At 33.7% G+C, this 25368-nt stretch overlaps 1 protein-coding gene across 1 annotated transcript; it reads left to right on the top strand.

Moving 5' to 3' along the window:
* Positions 1–5941: 5941 nt before the first annotated feature.
* Positions 5942–9635, top strand: LOC111641443. Its single transcript, XM_023387613.1, has one exon. It carries the CDS (start codon positions 6363–6365, stop codon positions 9633–9635), a length of 3273 nt encoding a protein of 1090 aa, XP_023243381.1. The 5' UTR covers positions 5942–6362.
* The last annotated feature ends 15733 nt before the right edge of the window (positions 9636–25368 follow it).

Here is a 25368-nt window from a genome sequence, read left to right as displayed (position 1 = left end):
GGGGTATGTAACCGAGGGTGGGAGTTTTATTGGAGGGTGTGTCTCGGGGAGAAGTCAGAACGGAAGTAAAAAGAGGAGAGTGAACAAGCAATAGTAACAGTGGCGGTGAAAGTGCGTGGGAAAGTAAAGACTGTACAACCAAGTCAGTCTGAGATTTCGGAATTTCGAACTGTTTTCTGCCCAGAGTGAAGAAGAGGAAGAGGTAAACCTAAAACCCATTTTGGTCGGTATGTTTTATGTCTTCAAGTTACGTGAGTTTGAGCAGTATATTGTCGGGAGATTTAATGTTAATGATATGCGGTAAACTAGATTTGTCGTGCTCTGTACGTTAGTGTGTATTAACTTTTTTAGGAGTACTGTATGCTCCCAGGAAAATTAAAGGAATATTTTGTAAAATTGTATAGTTGTCTTTGTCTAGTCCCTGTTGAGTTCAGTGGATTTCCCCTGCTCAGCGTCTGCTCCATCAAGCGCGCTTGTTCTAAATTTTCCCTTTGAAGACAGCACTTAAGTTTTACGTGTCGATTCGTTCTCATGTTCTGTACTCCCACAAGATAATCATAACATTATATCCAAACAACAATAGTGTGGGGACCAGGGGCCGTCAAAAGTTAGTTTACGTTAGATTAGGGTAGGGTCCTGCCACCAGGTGTGTTTTTTCGGACACACCTCCGATTCAGTCAAAACCCGATAGTTAAGGCGCGAGGGTACGAGTCACTCTGAAGTCCTGGAATGAGCCTCTCAAGAGGATGAATGCAAAGTCAAATACAAATAACAAGAGTTTATTATCAAAAATTAAGTTCTGGATAACATTCTTAAAATCCGATTCAAGAAATCTGTCTATTTCTATCTATAAAACGAGAGGCTGTCTAACAGGGGGGCTGAACTACAACATACCAGGAAAAAGTGAGCCGTCTTCTCTTGTAAGTTCAGTCAGTCTCCTGATCTAGTTCTTTCTTCCCTTTTGCTTGGTCCTTCACTGATGTCTGCAGGTAAATGGCGTTCGCTTCTAGACGAAATTTCCTTGCGATTATGGCGGGATGGGTCCTCTCAAGTCTACTGTTGATGTCCGGCGTTGATGCCTTCCTGGTATGGGATGGTTCGTTGAGAGTCTGGAGAAGCCGGTATTTTCTACCGTTGTTTGCCAAGGAGCTCTGTCTGTGTCTGGATTTGTCCCTCTTTTATATGCTTTTCAACGCAGGAAAGTTATCATATGGCTTACTATCGTATTGGTTTGACTTTTGAGCCGAGTCATTACAGAAGCAAAACTGTTTTCACTGACAAATCTCATCATTATTCACGCTTGTTTTGGTTACTGTTGTGCCTTAAAACAATGTTCGATCTCCGCTATGATCGGCGGAGGGGCATGAAGTGGTGTTTTTCCACGTTAAGTTTTATTCTTTTACAAATTTATTTAATTATTTAATTTAATTGTCTTCTCATCCTTTTTCTCGCATGTTGTGAGATTTACTGCCGTTAATTAATATACTAAATTGTTTCTCTAAATCATTAGAGAAGTCACCTAGAATTGGAANAGGGGCATGAAGTGGTGTTTTTCCACGTTAAGTTTTATTCTTTTACAAATTTATTTAATTATTTAATTTAATTGTCCTCTCATCCTTTTTCTCGCATGTTGTGAGATTTACTGCCGTTAATTAATATACTAAATTGTTTCTCTAAATCATTAGAGAAGTCACCTAGAATTGGAAAAATAGGCAAATTTCTCTTACACTTTGATTCATGTACAAACAATCTCGGTATCTTCAAGATGTGGATTCAAAAGAAAAAGGATATAAAATAAATACAATGCTTAAATACAATAAAATCTCTAACTAATTAATTAAAGTGACAACAAACTAACAAGGAGACCCTACGGCTTTGGGGTAACGGATTTTGATGATTTTTGGTGTAGAGGTAGTACACCATGTGAGTGTACTACCTGTAAAATTCTAAAGTGCAATACTCAAATAAAATCGAGAAAAATGAACTTAAAGTTTTTTTGAGCACTTTATATATAAATTATACGTGCTCCCATTCGAGTGTCCTGTTGCTGAGTGAGTAGAGAACCGGTTCGACCGCGATGTGAGTAGGACGTAAAATGTCGCGCTCTGCAACTGTCGAAGATCAAAGTTTACGTGGCGAAGGCCACCGTTCTTTATGTGATCAAGATATTTTACGGTTATTGAATTTTCCGAATGACACGGACTGGAGGAATACGTTACTATTAATTGTGGACCCCGGAAACAGACCCTACGACATTGAAGATTTTGTTCCTTCACTGAGTAGTGTTATTGACCTGAAAGACATCGTCCACTTTGGTGCCAGTGTAGTGACTCATGTCTACATTATAGGAATGAAAACGGAAAATAGCGCAAGTGCCCTACTGAATTTGAGAGAAATACAAGTAAAAGGTAGGAAATGTCGAATTATTCCTATAGAAAACCGGAAAGTGGTTATTAATATGCATTGGCTACCGCCAGTATTATCACACGATTTGGTTAATAGACACTTGATAAATTACGGAAGAATTTTAAAGTGCGAATTCTTAAAATCGTCGGTGCTTGGGTTGGAGCATGTCCTTACGAACAAAAGGCGAGTATGGTTAGAGCTCAAACAGGGAATCAGTACCGAAGAATTGCCGTATTTTATAAGGGTGAAAGGTATGACTGGATCGGTTGTCATTGCGGGCAGACCACTGCTATGTTATCGATGCAAACAATTTGGTCATATCAGAAGAAACTGTGTCGCGAAACAGTGCGAAACATGTAAAAAAATTTGGTCATTCAACCGAAAAGTGTATTGGAAAAACGTATGCTTCGGCAACAACGGTCGGAAGCACGTAGTGTGGTGATGTAGACAAAGAGCCAGAAAACAATAAGGCAGCAGGGGAGGAGACAATGCCAACGTTATCAGCAACGACGAAGCCCGCGGCGTCGTCTTTAGTCAAACAAAACAACAAAGAAGAATTTAACAGGAAACCACTAAGCACTGACGAAAGACAAAATTCGTCCGTAAGTGAGTCATCCCCCGAAAGCCCTCCTGATAAACAAAGGAAAAAGCGAAGGAGGAAAATTAAGGCTACTCCATCGATTAAATATAATGAAGTCAGGCCTAGACCAGACACTCAAAAAGTTTGTGACACGGCAGACATTGTCGCAACTACGAATAAATTCGAAATCTTAAACACAATAAACCAAGAAAAAATGGAATGCGAAAATTTAATGACATCGGACGGTACTCTTTCAGGGATAACCGAAAACGTCCACACAACGGTTACTAACAAACAAGAGGTTATGATTGTTCCCCCAAGATGCGAAGCAAGCTATGCATCATAACGGTTAATGTAAACGGGCTCAACGTTCACCACAAACAGGACCTTTTAGTACAATATCTGTTGCAGAATAACATAGACGTGGCTCTATTGCAAGATACTAGACTTGCCAACAACTGGAATGCCACCGTGTTTAGAAATAAAATAGACAGTCATTTTAACTCTGTCTGGTCGAATGGTGACACTAAAAGTGGAGAGGTGGTTATTTTACTTAAAAAGGACCTTGAGATCATGCACACCTCCAATGATAACGAAGGGCGTATATCTATGTGAGACGTGGCTTGCTGTAGCGAAGTAGTGCGTATTATATCGGTGTATCTCCCAGCGAATAACTCGAAAAATCGGTTGGAATTCCTTCCTAAACTGGAACAGCTACTGGACGTCCCTTATGAGATAATCATAGGGGGAGATTACAACTTCGTAGAATCGAAACAGGACAGAATTGGCTCAACTTCAAATGAGCCAAAGAATAAGAGATTCAAGCAACTAAAAGCAAGGCATGATTTGACTGACATGTGGCGCCACCTCTTCCCAAACAGAAGAGAGTACACCTATCATCAAAACAATGCCCACTCTCGGCTAGATAGGTTTTATGTATCTAAGGGCATTACCGCTTGCACAATCTCTTCGGAAATAAAACCGTCCTAGCTATCCGATCACAGCCTCGTCAAATTAGGGGTTGACTTCTCTCTACAGGAGAAACTCGCTCAAGATAGATGGACATATTGGAAATTTAACGCTACCTTACTCAGGGACGTTGATTTTCTTGCTGAAACGACAACCCAAATATTGACGCAAAAAGAGGAAATGGTGGCAACAAATTAAAAGTAAAATCAAAACAACTGCCATTCAAATCGGAGCACAAAGGAAGGCAGAAGCGAGATTGCGTCGTCTGAAGTTAGTTGGTGCACTAAAAGCAGCATATGCAAAAGAAATACTACACCCGGGAAGTCACATCGGTGAAATCGAAAGGCGAAACAACAATTGAGGCAGGAAAAAAAATTAAAAGGTGCCTTCATTCATTCCCGGGTAGAGCTTAACAGCATGGAAGGCAAACCAACTAAACGCTTTTATCAGCTTGAAAAGAAGTGTATTAAACGTAAAGCGATAAAGGAACTCAACATAAATGGTACTATGTCCACTGACGAAGAAACTATACAGACTAATTTCGTAAACTACTATAAAGAGCTGTTCTCAAAGAAACAATACTTCCCCGAAAGTGCAACAAAATTTATCTCCCCGATGCCTGAGTTGTCGCATGACGAAAGAAAATCACTAAACAAAGACATCACATACAACAAGTGTCTTTTAATCGTAAGGTCAATGCCCAACAATAAAGCACCGGGCCCTGACAGCCTACCTGTGGAGTTCTACAAACAGTTTTTCCCACTAATTGGCAACAAGCTGGTGGAAATGCTTAACACCATCGTATCTGAAAATCAGGTGCCAATAAACTTCAGCCAAGGGATAATAACACTCATTCCGAAGTCGCAGAAAATGGCTGAACTAAAAGAAATTAATAATTGGAGGCCAATATCCCTACTAAACACGGATTACAAAATTCTAACAAGAATCCTTGCCAATAGGCTTCAAAAAGTCATCTCAGGTCTCATTGATAGCGCATAGACCTGTGGAATAAAAGGGCGATGCATCTACACAAATATCCTAATGTCCCAGACAATATACGACCTCATCGAAAATGACTTTGATTCGGGCTGCATCCTTCAAATTGACCTCAAGCGAGCTTTCGATAACGTGTGTCATGAATACCTGTGGAAAATTTTAGAGCACTGCAACGTGGGGGAAAAATTTACAAGCTGGATAAAGCTATGTTATGAAGGTGCAAAGAGCTAACTGCTGATTAACAGAAACCTGACTGATAAATTCGAAGTGGGCTGCTCTGTATGACAGGGATATCCCCTACACATGCTGCTCTTCGTAATAAGTCTAGAACCATTATTTTATTATATAAGATCCAGTCCCTTGTTCTGTGGATACCATCCACCAAATAATAGAAACACGGAAATTAAGTATTTGTCATACACTGACGACATCACCTTAATCCTAACTAGCTTAGACAGTATTGAAAAAATAAAACCTTTATTCAAGGAGTTTGAGAAGGCTTCCGGGACTGCAATAAACCCAACAAACAGTACTGGCCTGTGGATGGGAGCATGGAAAGATCTAACTAACAACTACGCCGGATTTAAGTGGAGTAAGAATAAGTTAAAAATCTTAGGAACAATTATAGGAGAAAACACCAATATTCAATGGAATGACATAATTAATAAAACAAATAAAGCCGAAAGCGGCTTTATTTGTTTTATTAATTATGTCTGGAGTGGAAGAAACTTGTCCCTGTACGGAAAAGCAAAAGTAGCTAACAAAAATTTTATCTCCATTCTGGTACCTGTTAAAAACACAGCGTATAAAGAAAGGAGTGGACAATAGGATAAATATGTAAGGTCTCATTTTGTTTAAATTAGTGGCGGTGCTGTAGTTGCCGCAGTTCGCCATGTTGTTTTCTGTTGTTTGTTCTTATCGCCACAAGTTAAAGTTGGTAAGCATCAAATATTAAATTATTCATTAATTAGTTGCGTTATATTCGTTTATTAATTCATAACGTTGTCACTCGACGCCGATCTAAACCTTATATGGCGCAGTCGACAGTGGAAAGAACATTTCATTAACAAAATTGTTAATATTAAACTTTTAGAACTTCGTTTCAACGGTCGCCATTAACGACGAGCAAAAATCAAGAGTTTAGATTGTTCAAACGTATTAAACAAAAGATATCAATTCATAGAAGTTATAAATTCGAAGAAGTAGATTATTACTAATATCGTAAATTCTAAATTGAAAAAGAATTAATTTTAACGTTGGAATTTGCTCGCCATTACGTAGGCCTGACACTCTTCAGTCGTTTCTCGCCAAGAACGCTAAATAGATCTCGCCAAGATCGGTCGCCTATCGACACGAGCATTTGTTATAAATTCGCATTTCCGGTCAAAGTTGAAAACTTCGCTTCAGAATTATGACAACCATAAACGACGAGTTGAACTCTTTAACGTCAGAAGATATAAAACACTTTACTGTCGCCCAGTTGAAAGCCGATTTACGTTTGCGGAATCTTTCTCTTGTTGGAAGCAAAGACTGTTTAATTTCTCGCATCGTGGATGATAATATAAAAAGAAAACAGCAGGGAAATTTAGACGAACTCGCTACTCTTAGGATGCGTTCGAGTGACAAAGATGATGATGCTAAAATGATTCCTGACAGCGCAGAATTATTAAAGCAAATCCAACTATTACAAAAACAAGTCGAAACCCTAAATAATCGCAACAATACGCCACAAATTCCTGCACCTACTTCGCAACTGGATCCTAATATTGCTGCAGTCCTGACTACGCTAATGGAATCCCAAAAACAGTTGATTGAGAGACAAATAAATTCGCCAAGTACTATTCAAATCACGTCAACTAATGACACGGCAAATTCCATTCCGATATTTCGTGGTGATATGATTGATAATGCGCTCGAGTGGCTAAAAGAAGTTGAAAGAATTTCAACATTGGCAAACTGGACTGATGAACTCAAATTGACTAATACTATCTCACGTCTCGCTGGATCTGCTAGAAATTGGCAATTAACTCAAGGTAACCGTTACAATAATTGGATAGAATGGAAAGTTGCCCTTACATCAAGATTTAAAAGACGTATTACTATGCAAGAATTTTTAGCTTATCAAGCTGATCGGAAACTAAAAAGGAACGAAAGCTTGGTTGATTACATATATGCCAAAGACGCTCTCTTGGAAAAAGCTCCTTTTACTATCCCACAGCCAGATCGAATTTCAATGATCATTGGTGACATCACTGAAGAAAAATGGCAGATTGCCTTAGCTACACAGAACTCTAATACTGTCGAAGAGTTAATTGACAGAGCAATGGCACTTGATGCAATTCGAAACATGCAGCACGAATATAAATCACGCCAACCTTACGGATCACGCCCATCACCGAAAATTACACCAATATCTTCAAATCCGTATAATGAACAACTTCGCAAGTATAACCCTGAAACCGATGATCTTCGCGATATCACCTGTTGGAGATGTGGAACCAGAGGTCACGCATCGTTCATGTGCAGTTTACCGCCTCCTCAAAAAGGTTCACCAATTGCTCGCCCAAAAAATTCACCGAGTCGTTTTGAAGAAATTCAGAACCGTCAAACGAACGATTCTTCTCAGCATATCGAAAACACAACTAATCCCAATAATTCATCACCACATGGCATTACAGGCCCAAAGTTTACAGATTTACGTCGCAATACTAAACGAAATTCAGCAACACGACCAGAGCCTAAAAGAGCAAATGACTCTAACTCTATAAACTGCATTAAGACCGATATAAAAAAACGTGCCTTAATACCTGCTACCATTAACAATCAAACCGAAGTTCAAGCACTCTGTGATCCATGCGCAGATATCACAGTTATTCAACAATCGTGCGTTCCACCTGATTGTGTCATTCATCCGTGGACCGATGGTGAATTCCAAGTTGTTGATCACGAAATAAAGCCCATAGGTTGGATATCCTTAAATATCAAGATTGGAAACATTGATCATCTAATGCCAAAAATTGGAATTTGCAAACAACTTCCATTTTCGTTAATCCTAGGATTCGACTGGCAACAACAAGTTCAAGCCAGATGCACTTACGATCCTAACGGCTCATTATGTATCTCTACACCATCTGCACTTCATCTGTACGAATGTATTCACGCGTCTAAAAACAGTATCAGCTGTATTTCTTCAAATGATATCTCATTACCGCCATTAGATGATGTTACTTTACCAACAGTAGTGCCAAATTGTTTTAGTCCCCAAACGCAATTAATTCCAAAATCCACAGGATTATCAAAGAAACAGCAAATTCAACTCGATGCCGTTATTGGCACATTTGCCGACGTCTTCTATTCTAAAGATGACAACATTGGACTGTGTCCATACGTGGAATTCACAGTAGATTTACAACACGATAAACCCCTTAGATGCCGACCGTACTGTCTCACGGAGCCCGATCGCCAGTTTATGAAGGCTCAAATTCAAAAATGGATAAAACAAGGAATTTGTCGCCCTTCCCAATCGCCTTACGCAGCGCCTGCCTTCATTGTGGAACAGCCCTTTCATGAAAGTACCCCAAGAAGAATTGTTGTAGATTTTTCACGCACGATTAACAGTATCACCAAGATCGACCCTCATCCGATCGACCGAATGGAAGATGTTATTAAACGCACAGTAGGTAAACTCTACAATTCAAAGATGGATGTTAAGTCTGCATTTAACACAATTCGCATAAAAGAAAGTGATATTTACAAAACTGGTTTTGTTACTCCCGACGGACATTTTGAATTTCTTCGCATGCCATTTGGAGTTACCAATGGACCATCAACGATGACGAGAGCTATTAAATTAGCTTATGACCATTTAGCGCAGTTTAATGTAAATACATATATTGACGACATTTCAACATCGCATAATGATTTCAGCTACCACCTAAAAGTGCTTTATAAAATCCTCGAAGCAACTCGCAGTGCTGGCTTTAAGTTGACACCAGAGAAATCTCAATTTGCAGCGTCAGAAATCTCTCTTTTTGGTAGAATTCTTTCCCAACGTGGTGAACGCCCTGATCCAGGACGCACAGCAGCAGTTGAACGTTACGTAACTCTGAAATCGATTCATGAAGTTAGAAGCTTCCTTGGCTTTGCCAATCAGTTTAGAAAACATATCCGCAATTATGCTGTTATTGCAAGTTTTATTGACGATACTCCTCGTGAAGATCAGTTAGACCTTTTAACCTTAGCCAGGGCCGAAGCCGCCAACAATGTGTACGAAACACACTTAGATAACAAAAGGAGATTTGATCTACATCGCCAACCCCATTTGTTTAAGTCTGGAGATCTCGTCTTATACGACTGGCCGAAACAACACGATCATAAACTCTCGCCAATGTTCAAGGGACCATTCGAGATTGTTCGTCCAGTCGGGGCCGTATGCTACGAGATCACATCGCTCACATCACAAAGAAAGTTTCAGAAGGTCGTCCATGTGCAACATCTTCGTCCATATTACAAGCGAGATGCGCCAGTCCTCGAAGAAGACGTAAGCTCCGAGGAAGAAGAACCGGAAGTGGAAGTTCAGGATCAGGTAGATGATCGCTCAACGGTAATTGACCAAAATGACCAAGAATCAAGTAGACATGGCAGACGTCGCAACCGTTACCCTCCCAAAAGACTTGAACAATAACTTTTATACCTTACGTGTTACGCTTCAATTCTAAATTTGTACCTTGTAATTAAATTTCTCATTGAGCGGGGCCGAATGTAAGGTCTCATTTTGTTTAAATTAGTGGCGGCGCTGTTGTTGCCGCAGTTCGCCATGTTGTTTTTTGTTGTTTGTTCTTATCGCCGCAAGTTAAATTTGGTAAGCATCAAATATTAAATTATTCATTAATTAATTGCGTTATAATCATTTTAAATATACTTAACGTTATCACTCGACGCCGATCTAAACCTTATAAATAGGATTACAGCCAGATTTGTATGGTCTTCGAATTACGAACCAATCAGGAGAACGACCATATATAACAACATTGAAAATGCTGGCTTAGAAACCTAAGCTGGATATATCTGTGAAAGCAATCATAAACAGAATCACCCTCATTAATAACTTATATAAATATACGCCTTGGACCCCGATAGCGAAAAGTCTACTGCAACTTCAAATTCCAAACATAATTGTGACGAGCGAAAGCCTAAGCAAAAGTTACAGGTTACCCATTCTATTAAGAGACGTCATACGTTGCTACAAATACCTAACCGAATTTTTTAACGACGAAACGATCTTCACTACTAAACCGCAAAAGCTTTATTGGATGCTCGTACATATAATACCCAAACCCCAAATTCTTATGCTCGATCAGTATTTGAAAAATAGCAAGATAATCAGTACCGTCTTTAAATTACCTATAAATAACAATGCCAAAAGTATTTTCTGGAGAATTTACCATAATTGCCTGCAGACCAACGAATGGAAACTAAACAGAAACCTGCAGAACATCGGAGACTGTCCAATCTGCAAACAAACCGAAACTACGCAGCACGCAATTTTTGATTGCATGCATGCGAGAAGTCTTTGGAATTTCTTCAAAAAAAAGTGCTCTTTTCCGATACCACACTCTATAGGGCAACTACGTAGACTTGAAATAAACAAGATGTCAATCCAAATGATTGCTTGCATCATAATTATGATAGACACGATATGTCAAAGCAGATGTTCGGCCTTCTTCCAAAACGTAACGCAAATATCCACGTTACTAAAGTGTAAATTCAGTCTAACCCAGTTAATTGAAACTGTAAAATATCAAACAACACTCAAGAAGTGGAACAACAAAAATAGATGGGAAGAAACTGGTATTTATAAAGCCAACAACGATATATTGTGTTTAAATGTCTAGTATGTATTGTAAAGATACTGGAAAGTGTTAATACAAACATGTTCTGTAATGTACTTTTGAAAAACGAATGTTATGTAACAATGAAAAAACGTTTGTAAAGATCTAGGTGCTAAAACATAGCATCGAATTGTCCATCTAATTGCACTTTGTAATATCTATAAATGTCGCCAGCTGTACAATCTTTGTATAAATTACTAACTGATAAATTAATAAATTTATAATAATAATAACAAAAAAAATGGATAGTGGCTCGTAGGAGCGCGCCAGTCGCCTTGAGGTTCCAGGCCTGAAGGTTGTGGTTTCGATCCCCTGTATGGGATCCCTACTTTAATAATTTTTTTTCTTTCAATTTTATTAAACTATGATTTTTAATTAAAAAAAGTCCTGTGGCTGAGTGGTAACGACCCCGACTCGTATGCTTGAGTTCTTGGGTTCCATTCTCGTGTACACTTTTTTTTTTTAATTCATAAATACTTATAATGTATTTACTTATTTACTTATTCATTTATTTCTTATTATTTATTTATTTTAATTTCTACTATTCCAAGTCTAATATTTTTTTACTTTTAATGACAATAACGGCGCATTCTTGACACTTATGTGTCAACTTTCCCATCTAATTGTTATCACTAACGGTGACCGATCTAATTCTCACTAGGAGCGTTTTTTCTATCTTTTTCACTCACTCTTTAACAGTTCGTTTCTGAATTTCGACACGAATAGACGTATTTGTGCAGTAAAATTTATTTTGAATAGTTATTTTATAATTAAAAAAATGTCATCAAGAGAAGCAACTTCTTCACGTTGTGACGAAAAAACTGTTGACGATAACTCTTTATACAGTGATGTATCGAAGCAGCGGCTAAAACATGGAGTAGTGTATTATGAGAGTTTACTTTTCGAAAATAATTTAATTCCATCATTTATAATTTTTTTTTCATTCAACAGATCCAATGTATTATTGTATAATTCTGTGCCTATCAGTATAGCATTTTCAGATAGTGTATCAGAAGATGTTATTGCAATTAAATTATTTTCGAAAAGTAAACTCTCATAATACACTACTCCATATTTTAGCCGCTGCTTCGATACATCACTGTATAAAAAGTTATCGTCAACAGTTTTAAGGCCTTAGGAGACATAACATCAACACTGGGCAGATGTCGATCTAAAACTTAAAACAGAAGTGTAAAAAACCTAAAGAAGGGTGCAAATTACACGAAAATATTGCACCCGAAATGCATAGTAAATAAATAAAGAAAGAATACGAATAAAAGCTTTTGTCTCTGATTAAATGCGGTCCAGGCGAAAAACGGTGGTTGTTTCTGTACAAATTAACCCATAAAGTTTCATCAATTTTGAGGAAAGATTTTCTCTGTTTAATAGTTGCGTTATAAGTTGAAAATAGCTTAAATATTGTAGTAGCAAATTGGTTTCCTGATCCTTTAGCTTTTAACTTATGCACTAATAACGGAACATAAACAAAATCAAAGGCTTTTTGAATATCTATAAAAGCTACATAAATCTTTCGATGTTTTTTACTCAGTTGAAGTTGTATTATGGATGATAACAGGAAAATAGCAGATTCTGTTCGTTTATTTTTGAAAAAGGCATATTAAAACTTCGCTTCGGGATCCGTCATCTTGGTCCAGTACTGAAATTTTGTAGCTAGTAGTGATGTAAAACATTTTCTTAAAGTTGACATTAATGCAATCAGCCTATAATTATTTGGAGAAAGTTTATCACCTTTCTTGTATATCTTTGTGAGTATTACTGATTTCCAGGAGTCAAAATAAGTGGTTATTTCGTACATAGAATTGAAAAGATGTAACATTACTCTTGCTTGAGTTGGTAGTGCTTTTATGAATTTGGTTGGTATAAGGTCACTTCCTGGAGTTGTGTCTTTGCGAGTTTTATTTACAATTTCATCTACTTCCTTGATTGTAAATTTATCATTCAAATATTCATTATTTGAATCATAATTATACATTAAATTATAGATGCCTTGAGTAACAGGAAAATGCTGATAAAATTTTTTCCATTCCTCAAAATTTATTATTTCATTATGATCACATATATCTATTTTGATTCGAAAAAATTACAGAAAATATTGAAAAGTATTTATATGTTTTCTATAATTTATTCGCAAATGTACTTTTCGATGTGCCGTGGCAAATTCAACAAAGCATAAAATTATTAACCTGTTTCGCACTCATCTTACATTTTCTATATATAGAGTGACTTTTTAAAAACAGATATATATGTACATTGCACGAGATTTTAGACGATAAATTTTCTCTCAGACAAATCAATATTTTCCATTAGTGTGAATAATAAAATTCTATTAAATTTATATTATGAACTTTTCTGATATCAGCGATATGTTTGCTAGAAAAATATGTGACATTTCTAAATGTACAGTACATCTATAATGTTTATCGAAAGCTCTTTCTGATTAAAAGTAAACAGTGCTTCACTTTTTAATGTACTCAACATGCACTGACCACATGCATTTATCCATACACAATCACTGTTTGGAATGTAGATTCGATCTGGATCATTAACGTTCAAGGTCTGCGAATAGTAGATGTAAGATCCACCTCTATTCGTCGATAAACTAACAGCAGAGTTATTCGTTCATCTTACCTTTAACTTTAGTAAATGGAGGTCGTTCAGAAATACTTTACAATCGAAAAACTGTTTTAAAAGACGTGAATTCGAAGATTTAAGATGGATTGATTAATTGGATGAAAAAACATTTCAGAATTTAAAATAGAATTCAATCACAATTCTAAAATGTGCGTATAAATATTTATTTTACTGTAATTCGATTTGATTCGTTAAATACTTATAGCTTTTTCACTGTTTATAACGTTTCGGTACATTGGTTTTTCTTATTGTTACTGATGTAATTATATTACGATGTTGGATTTATAAAACCGAATTTTGTAATTGTAATATTTTTCAATCTTGCAGATTGATCAGCGTGTCCTGGCATCGATGAAGTGTGAATATCGCTGGTCATAAAGATGAATAATTCAGGACAACTTCATGTAAGTGCGGATAATACATTATGTATTAAATTCAGAAATTGTAATTTCACTAAATATGTCATTTATTTGATATATGGTACAGTACATATTTATATACCTAAACTGAGATAAATTTATTTCGATCCGACAGAAATCAATCGATTTATCGCATGCCAATTTTATACAAATATTTATTGTTTGTTTTTGAATTTTTGGGAGGAAATACAGCAAAATCTCTGGTATCAAATTCTTCAACATAAGATAAGCTCTTGTTAGTGAACTGAAAAGCTGGACCACTTTCAAAATGTCAATTATTTAAATGTATATTGAATTTATAAAATGACAAAAAGCTTTTAAATCTGTCCACAATAGAGATGTGACACACGATCTCGGTATTTTCTTTTCTTACCCTTCTACTATTAAACACCAAAACTTAATAGCATCGAGCTTCCTAATGCACAAATCTCTCTGCGAAATTTCAAAAATTTCCAACGTGACATATTAAGCTTCAAACAGGATAAACAAAGCCAGACACATACTAACATCTATACAGAAAAATAATGTCAAATTTTTCTTTTGTTCGTTTCTGGACGTTTCAATGTCCACCGAGTCTAAAAATGTAAAAATCTGAGGAATTCTTTTTTGACCGATACCCATACTTCTGTCTTTTGTTTATAAGCGTCGAGAAAGTAATAAATAAATGTAAATTTTATTTTAATACAACGTTATAACATTTGTGAATATTTTAAAATTAATGGTTTACATCATAAATATTTTTCTATTTTCTTATATTTTCAGATTTGTCAATAACAGATTATTAGTAATGACGAAGAACATTTAGGAATTCATTTACTATTCAATGTAAAATTCGATCGCCGGAAAAATTTATTACTCACTGCTTTAGTAAAAATGTCAGAAACTTTGTAAACTTTCCACATGAAAAGAACGAAAGCTGAAGAAGTAAATTGAGTATTTTAGAAAATGAACTTATAAATGAAGAAATAAGAAAAATTCGGTATAATATTAATTATTTTTTATATTCAATCAGTATCTAAAAATAACATTTCGGCACCAAAAGTTTACTTTTCCATTTAAGACGAAAATAAAAAAATAAAAAATTGCTGTAGAAGTACTTTGAAAACAATGGGACAGGAAAATAGGAACAATAGGAAGCAGTAATTTAATACGCACAACTAACTATAATACAATGAAGAATTAGATAATGTTTCATTATCCACTTATTATGATACTAATATAAGAAATATGATGCTTGATTTTATTTATGTTTCCGAAATAAAAAATTGCATGCATAAAATAAAGAGAAGTAGAATTTTCAAGATTTTTCAATGTTGAATCTATGCTAACTTAATAGTAATTTAATAATTTCATAAAATAAATAGCTGAAAAAATAATGCATTTAAGATACAATTAGCATTGTCAAATTAATCTGTTCATCAAACTAATTTGAGTATTTCACTAGATATTTTAAATTATCGTGTTATTGTGTTTGATTCGTATGTATATGATACATTATACAGTAGTAACAACTTATATAACGTTTTCATATTCAAAAAATAAAACACTTAAATATGCAAAAGTTAGCAGCTTATAGAACTTTTTTCTATGGATCTAAAATAAAAAAAATACGAATTATGGTTTAATTGTTCATTCAACCATATTGTCAACAGAGAGTGGACTAATTCAAACATAACTATATTTTATTATTAGTCATAAATACTGTCTACATGAGTTGAAACTGTATTTTTGTTGTGAAATTTACTCATTTAGAGCTTATAAAGGAAACAATGCAAAAATTAATTTCAAAGAATAGAAAATTGTTCACCAAAAGTAAAGAAGTAGATTACAATTCGACACAATCGAATCGTTGTCCCGTATACAACTTTCATGCAATGTTTTCTGTTACCAAAGTGTTTGGTATCGATCCGATAGAAGAATGCAGTTGTGTGAGAAATATAGAAAACATAAATCATCATAAAATTTACAGTAAGTTCTATAAATTTTATGTAAATTCTTCCGAATTTACTTATTGGCTCTCTGCATTAACCATTTTCTTGTTTATATTTAACAAAAATATTATTTGCTCTCGAGGATTTCGTGGATTTGGCAAATATGAATCAGAACTCATTGTCATCCTCGTAATTCTGTTGTTATACATCTCGCTGCAGTTTTCAATTTTGAAAAGAGCAAAGATTTCGTTGCACTTCATGAAAAGCACATACGAGGGCGAAGCAAAGTTAGCAGAACAAGCAGAATTACTTCTCTTGAAATGTTTGGTCTTTGTATTTGTCATCGTTCTGATTGTTTCTAATGGAATAACCGTGTTGATTTATCAATCAATCAACGATGATAGCGCAAGTAAAATCGAAGCAGTTGTTTGTTCTGTGGGATTTTCATTTGGATCACTACATATGATAGGACAAATATTCTCTATTCTTTATATATCTGCTCTTACTCTTACGATCATTGCGAAAAGACTTATAAAGTTAAGTGAAGACTTAGAAGAATTAAACGGAAAATCTCACTGTCTGAAGATGAAACTACAAGAAGTCTGTGAAAAGCATACAGAATTATGGGAGATTATTCAAATGATCAACGACAAGTCAAATGTTCTATTTCCATTGATATATATTCATTTCGTTTACGAAACTTGTTTCCTCTGTTTCTTTGCAATATTTTACGACATAAACCATTACATTCGTCTTATAGTTAGTTGCATAGCAATATTATTTTTTGTGGGATATTTGCTGGTTTCCTGGTCTTTGTCCCGTTTCACATCAATGGTAAGCAAAAATTATTAATACTTTATCGATAGTTTAGGTAAAAAACTATTTTTCAATGAAATAGATGAAACAGAATTTGACTATTTATCGAGTTTTGTGTATAACTGTAATCAAAAACTCTACAAAAATTGACATTTTCATTAGCAATCGTTATTAGAAATCGCTGCGTAACAAAGGAAAGTATACAATATTTGCATTTAATAACTAACTGCATGTACTGATGTTAAATAACATTGTACGTTCTACACATACATAAACATTCAGTAATACTATTAACTATCACACAATAAACTATTATTGTGTTATATGAAACCTAAAAGTCATTTTGGCTTCGATTTTAAATGGGTCTCATCAGTTAACTGATCACACGTTATATATAAGAAAAAGAACATACAATAGAAACGTTAAAAGACTCATACAGTAAACCATAATTCTTTTAATGTGATTATAATAATATTAAACCCAATAAAGTGTAAATTAAATGTTTTATTGGGCGTTGAGTTTTAGCATTTTATAAACTTTTTAAAGATTATTTAAATTAATTTAAAATGCATTTATAATTTAAACGTATAATAATCCGAAAAGGATGCTAATTATAACTATACGTGATTATTCTTACAGTTTAATTACATTGTACCGTTAATTCCTGAGATTTTCTTAGTTGTAAAACGTTAGATTCGAGGAATATTACAGAACTTTCGGTAGTGTTTTTTCATAAATGCTGTAATTACCTATTCGGGTCTAAAAAAATAAGGTGTTGTAGTGAAATTCTTATATTTTATAAAACTTTTTTCCGAAGTTTTATATGATCAACAGCATTTAAAATAATATTATACGCTTTATACTGATGTAACATATGTTGTAAAAGCCGATTTGATTTCATAAATTATAATTATTTGTTAAAAAGAAAAAAGATTAATTTGTGTAACAGCAGTTTATTTTTTTGTTATTATAAGCTCTGACATTTCATTATCACAGTATAATTCACCGTATCAAGAAATAATGCTCAAAAAATTACGAATTATAAAAAATAACATAAGAACCATTTGTCTTCGGCATTCAATCTGAATTCTTCTATTTATACCTATGTATCTGCTGTAAGTTTTACTTAATGTTTTATGTTTCAGATCTATGACAACTTCATTTCGATTGAAAAATTTTCTTCTGAATATTTGCCAGTTGAATATAAATATAAGGTATGATAATGTTAAAACAATATAACACAATACGAGTTAATTATTAACAACGAACTTTGTATACGCTTTCAGATGATTTGCTTCATGAAGAGATTTAAAGGATATTCAATGGGAATATCTGTGGCTGGCTTTTTCTATGTTAGAAAAGATTTCCTAAATAGAGTAAGTTATTGATATTTTGTTACAAAAGCACTTCGATAGAAATAATTAAAAATGTAATATTTTTGTCTCTTCATAGATGATGAGTGCATTATATTCCAGTTTCTCTTCAGCTATACAAGTTACCGGTGTGATGCATAAACAAAAATACTGTATTGCTTTGTTAGGTGGTAATAATGTTACAACTAACAACGTGAGTTCTATATTCTTCAATGATACAACTTATTTATGACATTATTGCCATTCAGTAATTACAGGCATTTGTTGCAAAATATGAATTACTGCAAAATGTCTGTAGTGTGTTTGATGTAACGCCTCTAGTTATTGACAATAAGTTTTTCGACCAATGAATTCCAATCTGTTGGAAAAGAGTTTTCTCTAACAGAAATTGTAAATAAATAGATTGAAAGCAATTTAACCGCATTCAACACACAATTTAACATCGAGTTGCGTAACTTTCTCGGCTGTTATAAGATTTTATAAAAAAAAATATATTGCATATTATTAATTAATTATCATCAACAAATTGCGTGTCGCATCATCTGTTACGAGAGTTTCTTACAGAAACTGTTTAAGTTTAATTTATTATAAAATGGCAATAGGTTAATTTTGGAGATGAGGATGTGTGTTATAAAAGTGGTAAATGCTAATAACCACTAAAAGTCTCATTCCGTATTCAGATATGGCACTTGACTTTTCTAAATTTCTTCACACTTTTGACCTGCAAAGACCAAAATTTAATAGTTTTATGTTCCTTATGCACAAATTACAATGCCGAATTTGGCATCGTTAAGTCATTTTGAGATATTAAAAGAAATAGATGCCAATGCTTACACAAACATATACATATCCACGAAAATTTTTCTTGTTTTGTTGACTTACATTACAAAGGTTTCAAACAAGGGAATTTGCCAAGCACTCGCAGGTGCAAATGTGACACAATTGCAATGTATAATATTCAACCTGATCTTGTTTTCTACAATCTTTACTCTTTTCAAGATCAATTAATTTGTATGCAACGAGGTAGGATGCTTTACTGAAAGACCTTTTATGGGAAAGTAGTCCCCATTTCGATTACTCATTCGTGAAAAAATACGGAAATCTCAACGTTGCCGTGTTGTTCTGAGGCACAAACCTACGATCAGTGTTCAATGGTTTTATTTACTCGGCTAATAGGGGATGAAAAATTCGGAATTTCAGATAACGGTTCCTCTGTGATCGCGACAGGTAGATTTTTATGATGTCTCGATAAGATGAAAGTTTTTTTTTCACTCTTCACAAAATGTATAACCACTGATATCAGCTGAAAAGATTTGCAGTAGAAAATTTTTATTTAATAAAATACAACTGCTGTTCAAAATTTTCAAGAGAAATGAAAAATACCATTTGAAATACATTATCTTCAAGTTATAAAAACAACCGATAAACATTTCTTTGTGCATAAACATTTAAGGATCATTCAGCAGAATGAGATATTACACATGGTCAATAAAATGACATATGATAGTGTGGTATGACAGTATGGAATAGTACTTTTCATGTAAAAACCTTCACAATCATCACCCAGGCTACATTAATTCAATTCGTACTCGACGGCCAGTTACTTTAGGCATAAGGTGCCTGCCTACCGCTCTGGGTTTCCAGGATCACATCCAGTTTGTAAAACACAAGGAAGTTTACTTTTCCAAGATTCACGTAACATACAAAATTGTAAAATTTTGACTGAAATCTACTTGCGGTTCAGTAATATACATTTGTCGGATTACCGCAGTTTAAGTTGCACTCTATTGGAGCATACAAACGCGAAGTTTAATCAGACACTACCGAAGAGTGCCACCATCAAGTGAACTCCAAACATCGTGTTTTCATTTGTTATTATTGTCGCCGTAATTTTCGATTCTTGCACAATAGAGAAAATAAATGTTGTATGGGAAAATGCAACACGTTTCTGACTATATGCAATGCGATGGCATACGCGTATACATTGCTGAAATCTGCACCAGTATCTGTACCACTTCTGAAATACGGTAGAAACAATTTTTAATATTTTCGTAAACTGCTTTGTAGTAGAAAGCAGTTTACGAAAATATTAAAAATTGTTTCTAACCATTTCTGTAAGGTCAAAACCAAAGTGGCTTATTTGCCGTGATATCGACGGCATTCTAATCTGAAAAACATTTTAGTACCATGAAATTGTTCATAGCTCACGCTTATGATATGTTTATTTTTGTTGCTTGCAGTGTCACAATTTTTATAGTTGCGAGTGTTGGACTAATATTCTAGCGCGGAAATTACTTTATGCACAAATTTGTTTTTAAATTGCTACAGATTTCTCTATACAGTGTTATGTAAGGATACTTTAAGTATGATCATTGTGCAGTCATCTAAATGTTTAATTTGAATGTATCTGAAAATATATAGACAGAAAATTCAAAATATATTTTAGAAGAAATGATAAGAAATTATTCACGTAAACTGTAATTCATAAGCAGAAAAATAAAATAAACTCTAATGAAATTCTTGAAACATTGAAAAAATATGTGAGTTTTACACAAGAAAAAACTGTTAGTCATTTGATTTGCACATTTTACTTTAATTCTATAAACGAAAAAGTAAATTACACGACAATTAATCTTTAAGAGATTTTACCTATTATACAGATACCATTTTTGAATTTACTGAATTTACTGAATTTACATTTTTGAATTTATTATACCATTTTTGAATTTACTGGTTCAAAAATATATATATACTTAAAAATTTTTACAGAAAAGCTCAAAAATGAAAGAGACTGTGGATAATATATAGCCACATAAAATAAGAAATTTTGGACCATAAATATTTCCGTAGGTTAAAGGAGGATTTTGTAATTTCATTCGATTCTTTTCTATGAAAATCGATGATGCCAGCTTCAAACAGTCTCGATACACTGAAAATATTTTTTATATCATATCACACACAATATGTAATATTGTAAATTTTTACATTTATATAAACTAGTTTACATTTTTGACACCACGTCATTATATGGAAATTCTTTAGATCAGCGGTCTGAGATCTTTGTGACCTCACGGATTACTGAACTCACAATTTTGAATTCTGCAGACCACTATTATGAATTTCTTTAACTTATACGATATAAAATTTGTAGAATAATGATAATAAAAGTTTAATTTTACTATATTAATATGAACCTCTCGTGTATAATTATAACAATTTAATGCGAGCCTAAAGTTTATTGCTGCTTGTTTGAAATAAGTTTATGGATTCTTAGCTTTTTCCACGAAGGACGACAATCGCACGCACAATATCGTGTATTGTTCATTATTTATTGATAACAGTCACTTCGTATTTGGTTTCAGATACGAAAAAAACTTCAATGAGTAAAAAAAACCAACTAAGAATTTTGTATTTAAATCGTAATACCTAGCGTAACCTTTAGTTGATTAATAAATGTCCATATTTCACCACGGATCATCAATGATCCACGGATCACCGGTTGCCGACCGCTGCTTTACATGATACATATGCTGTTTTAAATGTTGCAAAAGCATCTTTTGATGGTAGAAAATTTTCAGGTCCATGCTTTTTCATTAATATTTTAAAATGTCATCGTAACCAATCAATGCAAAATGACCTTCTAAAACACACAGTAATCCTTCTTCGTCATTGAAATAGTTACTTCGTTGTTTAATGTGATTAGCCAGAACATTCACATTATCTAATTGTAAGCTCTGAAAATTATAAATCAAAATAATTTCATTTCAATTTATTGCATATGAAATTATATGTTGTAAATTAAAGAAAAATTAAAATGATAGAGTGTAAAATTTTGTTTTCAATAAAGAAGTGTTCGTTTTCCTCCGAAGATCTGGCCGAAGCATTTTTGCTGAACAACACGAAATCAATTTCAAAAAGCAGGGGAAAATGGCTTCTGGGTGGTCATTAATTAAAGAAAAGCGGCCCCTATTTAGGAGTTAGAGACTTCAGAAAACATGGAAAACTTTACATAGTTATTCTGGCTAGGCGCGAACACACGACCAAACTAGTAGTGGTCAAGAAATGAAATCGCATGGCCACGAAAAGTATTTGTAACAAAAGAAAATTTAAAGGTGTTACATTAATTATAAGCTTATCTTTCATCGCTTTGAATAAAGAAATATTAAAAAGTTTTCCCTATTCAGGTGTTAGATATATGAACCAATTCGATCGACAACAATAAAATTTAAAATGATGCCATGAAAAACAACAGGAGTCTGAAGTTGAAGTGAAATCTGTCATAGAAAGAATACACTAATGAAAATTTTCAACTGTCCTCCGTCTGTCCGAGATTAACAAAATACCTCCTTAATCTCGAGAATGGGGTTAGGTAGATGAAAGCGAGACAAGATATGATATAACAAGAGTAGAAGGCCCCGATTAACTATATACAAATACTAGCTTTTGCCCGCGGCTTCGCTCGCGTTAAGAAGTATTATTATTAATTTCTGAACGCACCTCCATCGTTCTACCTTGTGTTCCGTACATAAGAGAGAGCACGAAAGAAACATGCACCGTCACCAACAATAGGGACGACAGTACATTCTTCATCTTCTCCATTAACGTTCAGATTTTCTTTAGCCATTTTAAAAAAGTCTAACCGACAAAACCTATACTTAAACCAAACGAAAACAAAACAAATGGCAAATACAAAGCAGAGTCTATAACCAAAACTACTAAACCGAAACAAAGCAAATGCAACCCAAAATATGCCAAGAAAAGAACAGCCAAAATCGGCAAATATAATCCGATGATGAATATAATCCGTTGAGTGAAAACATAACGATAGCGCGTTTTAAAATACTACTATCGCCATCTATTGTCAACATTTAGAACTNATACAGTGATGTATCGAAGCAGCGGCTAAAACATGGAGTAGTGTATTATGAGAGTTTACTTTTCGAAAATAATTTAATTCCATCATTTATAATTTTTTTTTCATTCAACAGATCCAATGTATTATTGTATAATTCTGTGCCTATCAGTATAGCATTTTCAGATAGTGTATCAGAAGATGTTATTGCAATTAAATTATTTTCGAAAAGTAAACTCTCATAATACACTACTCTATATTTTAGCCGCTGCTTCGATACATCACTGTATAAAAAGTTATCGTCAACAGTTTTAAGGCCTTAGGAGACATAACATCAACACTGGGCAGATGTCGATCTAAAACTTAAAACAGAAGTGTAAAAAACCTAAAGAAGGGTGCAAATTACACGAAAATATTGCACCCGAAATGCATAGTAAATAAATAAAGAAAGAATACGAATAAAAGCTTTTGTCTCTGATTAAATGCGGTCCAGGCGAAAAACGGTGGTTGTTTCTGTACAAATTAACCCATAAAGTTTCATCAATTTTGAGGAAAGATTTTCTCTGTTTAATAGTTGCGTTATAAGTTGAAAATAGCTTAAATATTGTAGTAGCAAATTGGTTTCCTGATCCTTTAGCTTTTAACTTATGCACTAATAACGGAACATAAACAAAATCAAAGGCTTTTTGAATATCTATAAAAGCTACATAAATCTTTCGATGTTTTTTACTCAGTTGAAGTTGTATTATGGATGATAACAGGAAAATAGCAGATTCTGTTCGTTTATTTTTGAAAAAGGCATATTGAAACTTCGCTTCGGGATCCGTCATCTTGGTCCAGTACTGAAATTTTGTAGCTAGTAGTGATGTAAAACATTTTCTTAAAGTTGACATTAATGCAATCAGCCTATAATTATTTGGAGAAAGTTTATCACCTTTCTTGTATATCTTTGTGAGTATTACTGATTTCCAGGAGTCAAAATAAGTGGTTGTTTCGTACATAGAATTGAAAAGATGTAACATTACTCTTGCTTGAGTTGGTAGTGCTTTTATGAATTTGGTTGGTATAAGGTCACTTCCTGGAGTTGTGTCTTTGCGAGTTTTATTTACAATTTCATCTACTTCCTTGATTGTAAATTTATCATTCAAATATTCATTATTTGAATCATAATTATACATTAAATTATAGATGCCTTGAGTAACAGGAAAATGCTGATAAAATTTTTTCCATTCCTCAAAATTTATTATTTCATTATGATCACATATATCTATTTTGATTCGAAAAAATTACAGAAAATATTGAAAAGTATTTATATGTTTTCTATAATTTATTCGCAAATGTACTTTTCGATGTGCCGTGGCAAATTCAACAAAGCATAAAATTATTAACCTGTTTCGCACTCATCTTACATTTTCTATATATAGAGTGACTTTTTAAAAACAGATATATATGTACATTGCACGAGATTTTAGACGATAAATTTTCTCTCAGACAAATCAATATTTTCCATTAGTGTGAATAATAAAATTCTATTAAATTTATATTATGAACTTTTCTGATATCAGCGATATGTTTGCTAGAAAAATATGTGACATTTCTAAATGTACAGTACATCTATAATGTTTATCGAAAGCTCTTTCTGATTAAAAGTAAACAGTGCTTCACTTTTTAATGTACTCAACATGCACTGACCACATGCATTTATCCATACACAATCACTGTTTGGAATGTAGATTCGATCTGGATCATTAACGTTCAAGGTCTGCGAATAGTAGATGTAAGATCCACCTCTATTCGTCGATAAACTAACAGCAGAGTTATTCGTTCATCTTACCTTTAACTTTAGTAAATGGAGGTCGTTCAGAAATACTTTACAATCGAAAAACTGTTTTAAAAGACGTGAATTCGAAGATTTAAGATGGATTGATTAATTGGATGAAAAAACATTTCAGAATTTAAAATAGAATTCAATCACAATTCTAAAATGTGCGTATAAATATTTATTTTACTGTAATTCGATTTGATTCGTTAAATACTTATAGCTTTTTCACTGTTTATAACGTTTCGGTACATTGGTTTTTCTTATTGTTACTGATGTAATTATATTACGATGTTGGATTTATAAAACCGAATTTTGTAATTGTAATATTTTTCAATCTTGCAGATTGATCAGCGTGTCCTGGCATAGATGAAGTGTGAATATCGCTGGTCATAAAGATGAATAATTCAGGACAACTTCATGTAAGTGCGGATAATACATTATGTATTAAATTCAGAAATTGTAATTTCACTAAATATGTCATTTATTTGATATATGGTACAGTACATATTTATATACCTAAACTGAGATAAATTTATTTCGATCCGACAGAAATCAATCGATTTATCGCATGCCAATTTTATACAAATATTTATTGTTTGTTTTTGAATTTTTGGGAGGAAATACAGCAAAATCTCTGGTATCAAATTTTTCAACATAAGAT

Source organism: Centruroides sculpturatus, unplaced genomic scaffold, assembly GCF_000671375.1.
Source record: "Centruroides sculpturatus isolate CEXI.00-Female unplaced genomic scaffold, Cexi_2.0 scaffold1418, whole genome shotgun sequence".
Lineage (NCBI taxonomy): Eukaryota > Metazoa > Arthropoda > Arachnida > Scorpiones > Buthidae > Centruroides > Centruroides sculpturatus.
Note: the sequence above shows the minus strand (reverse complement) of the source record. Positions and strands in the feature narration are given on the sequence as shown.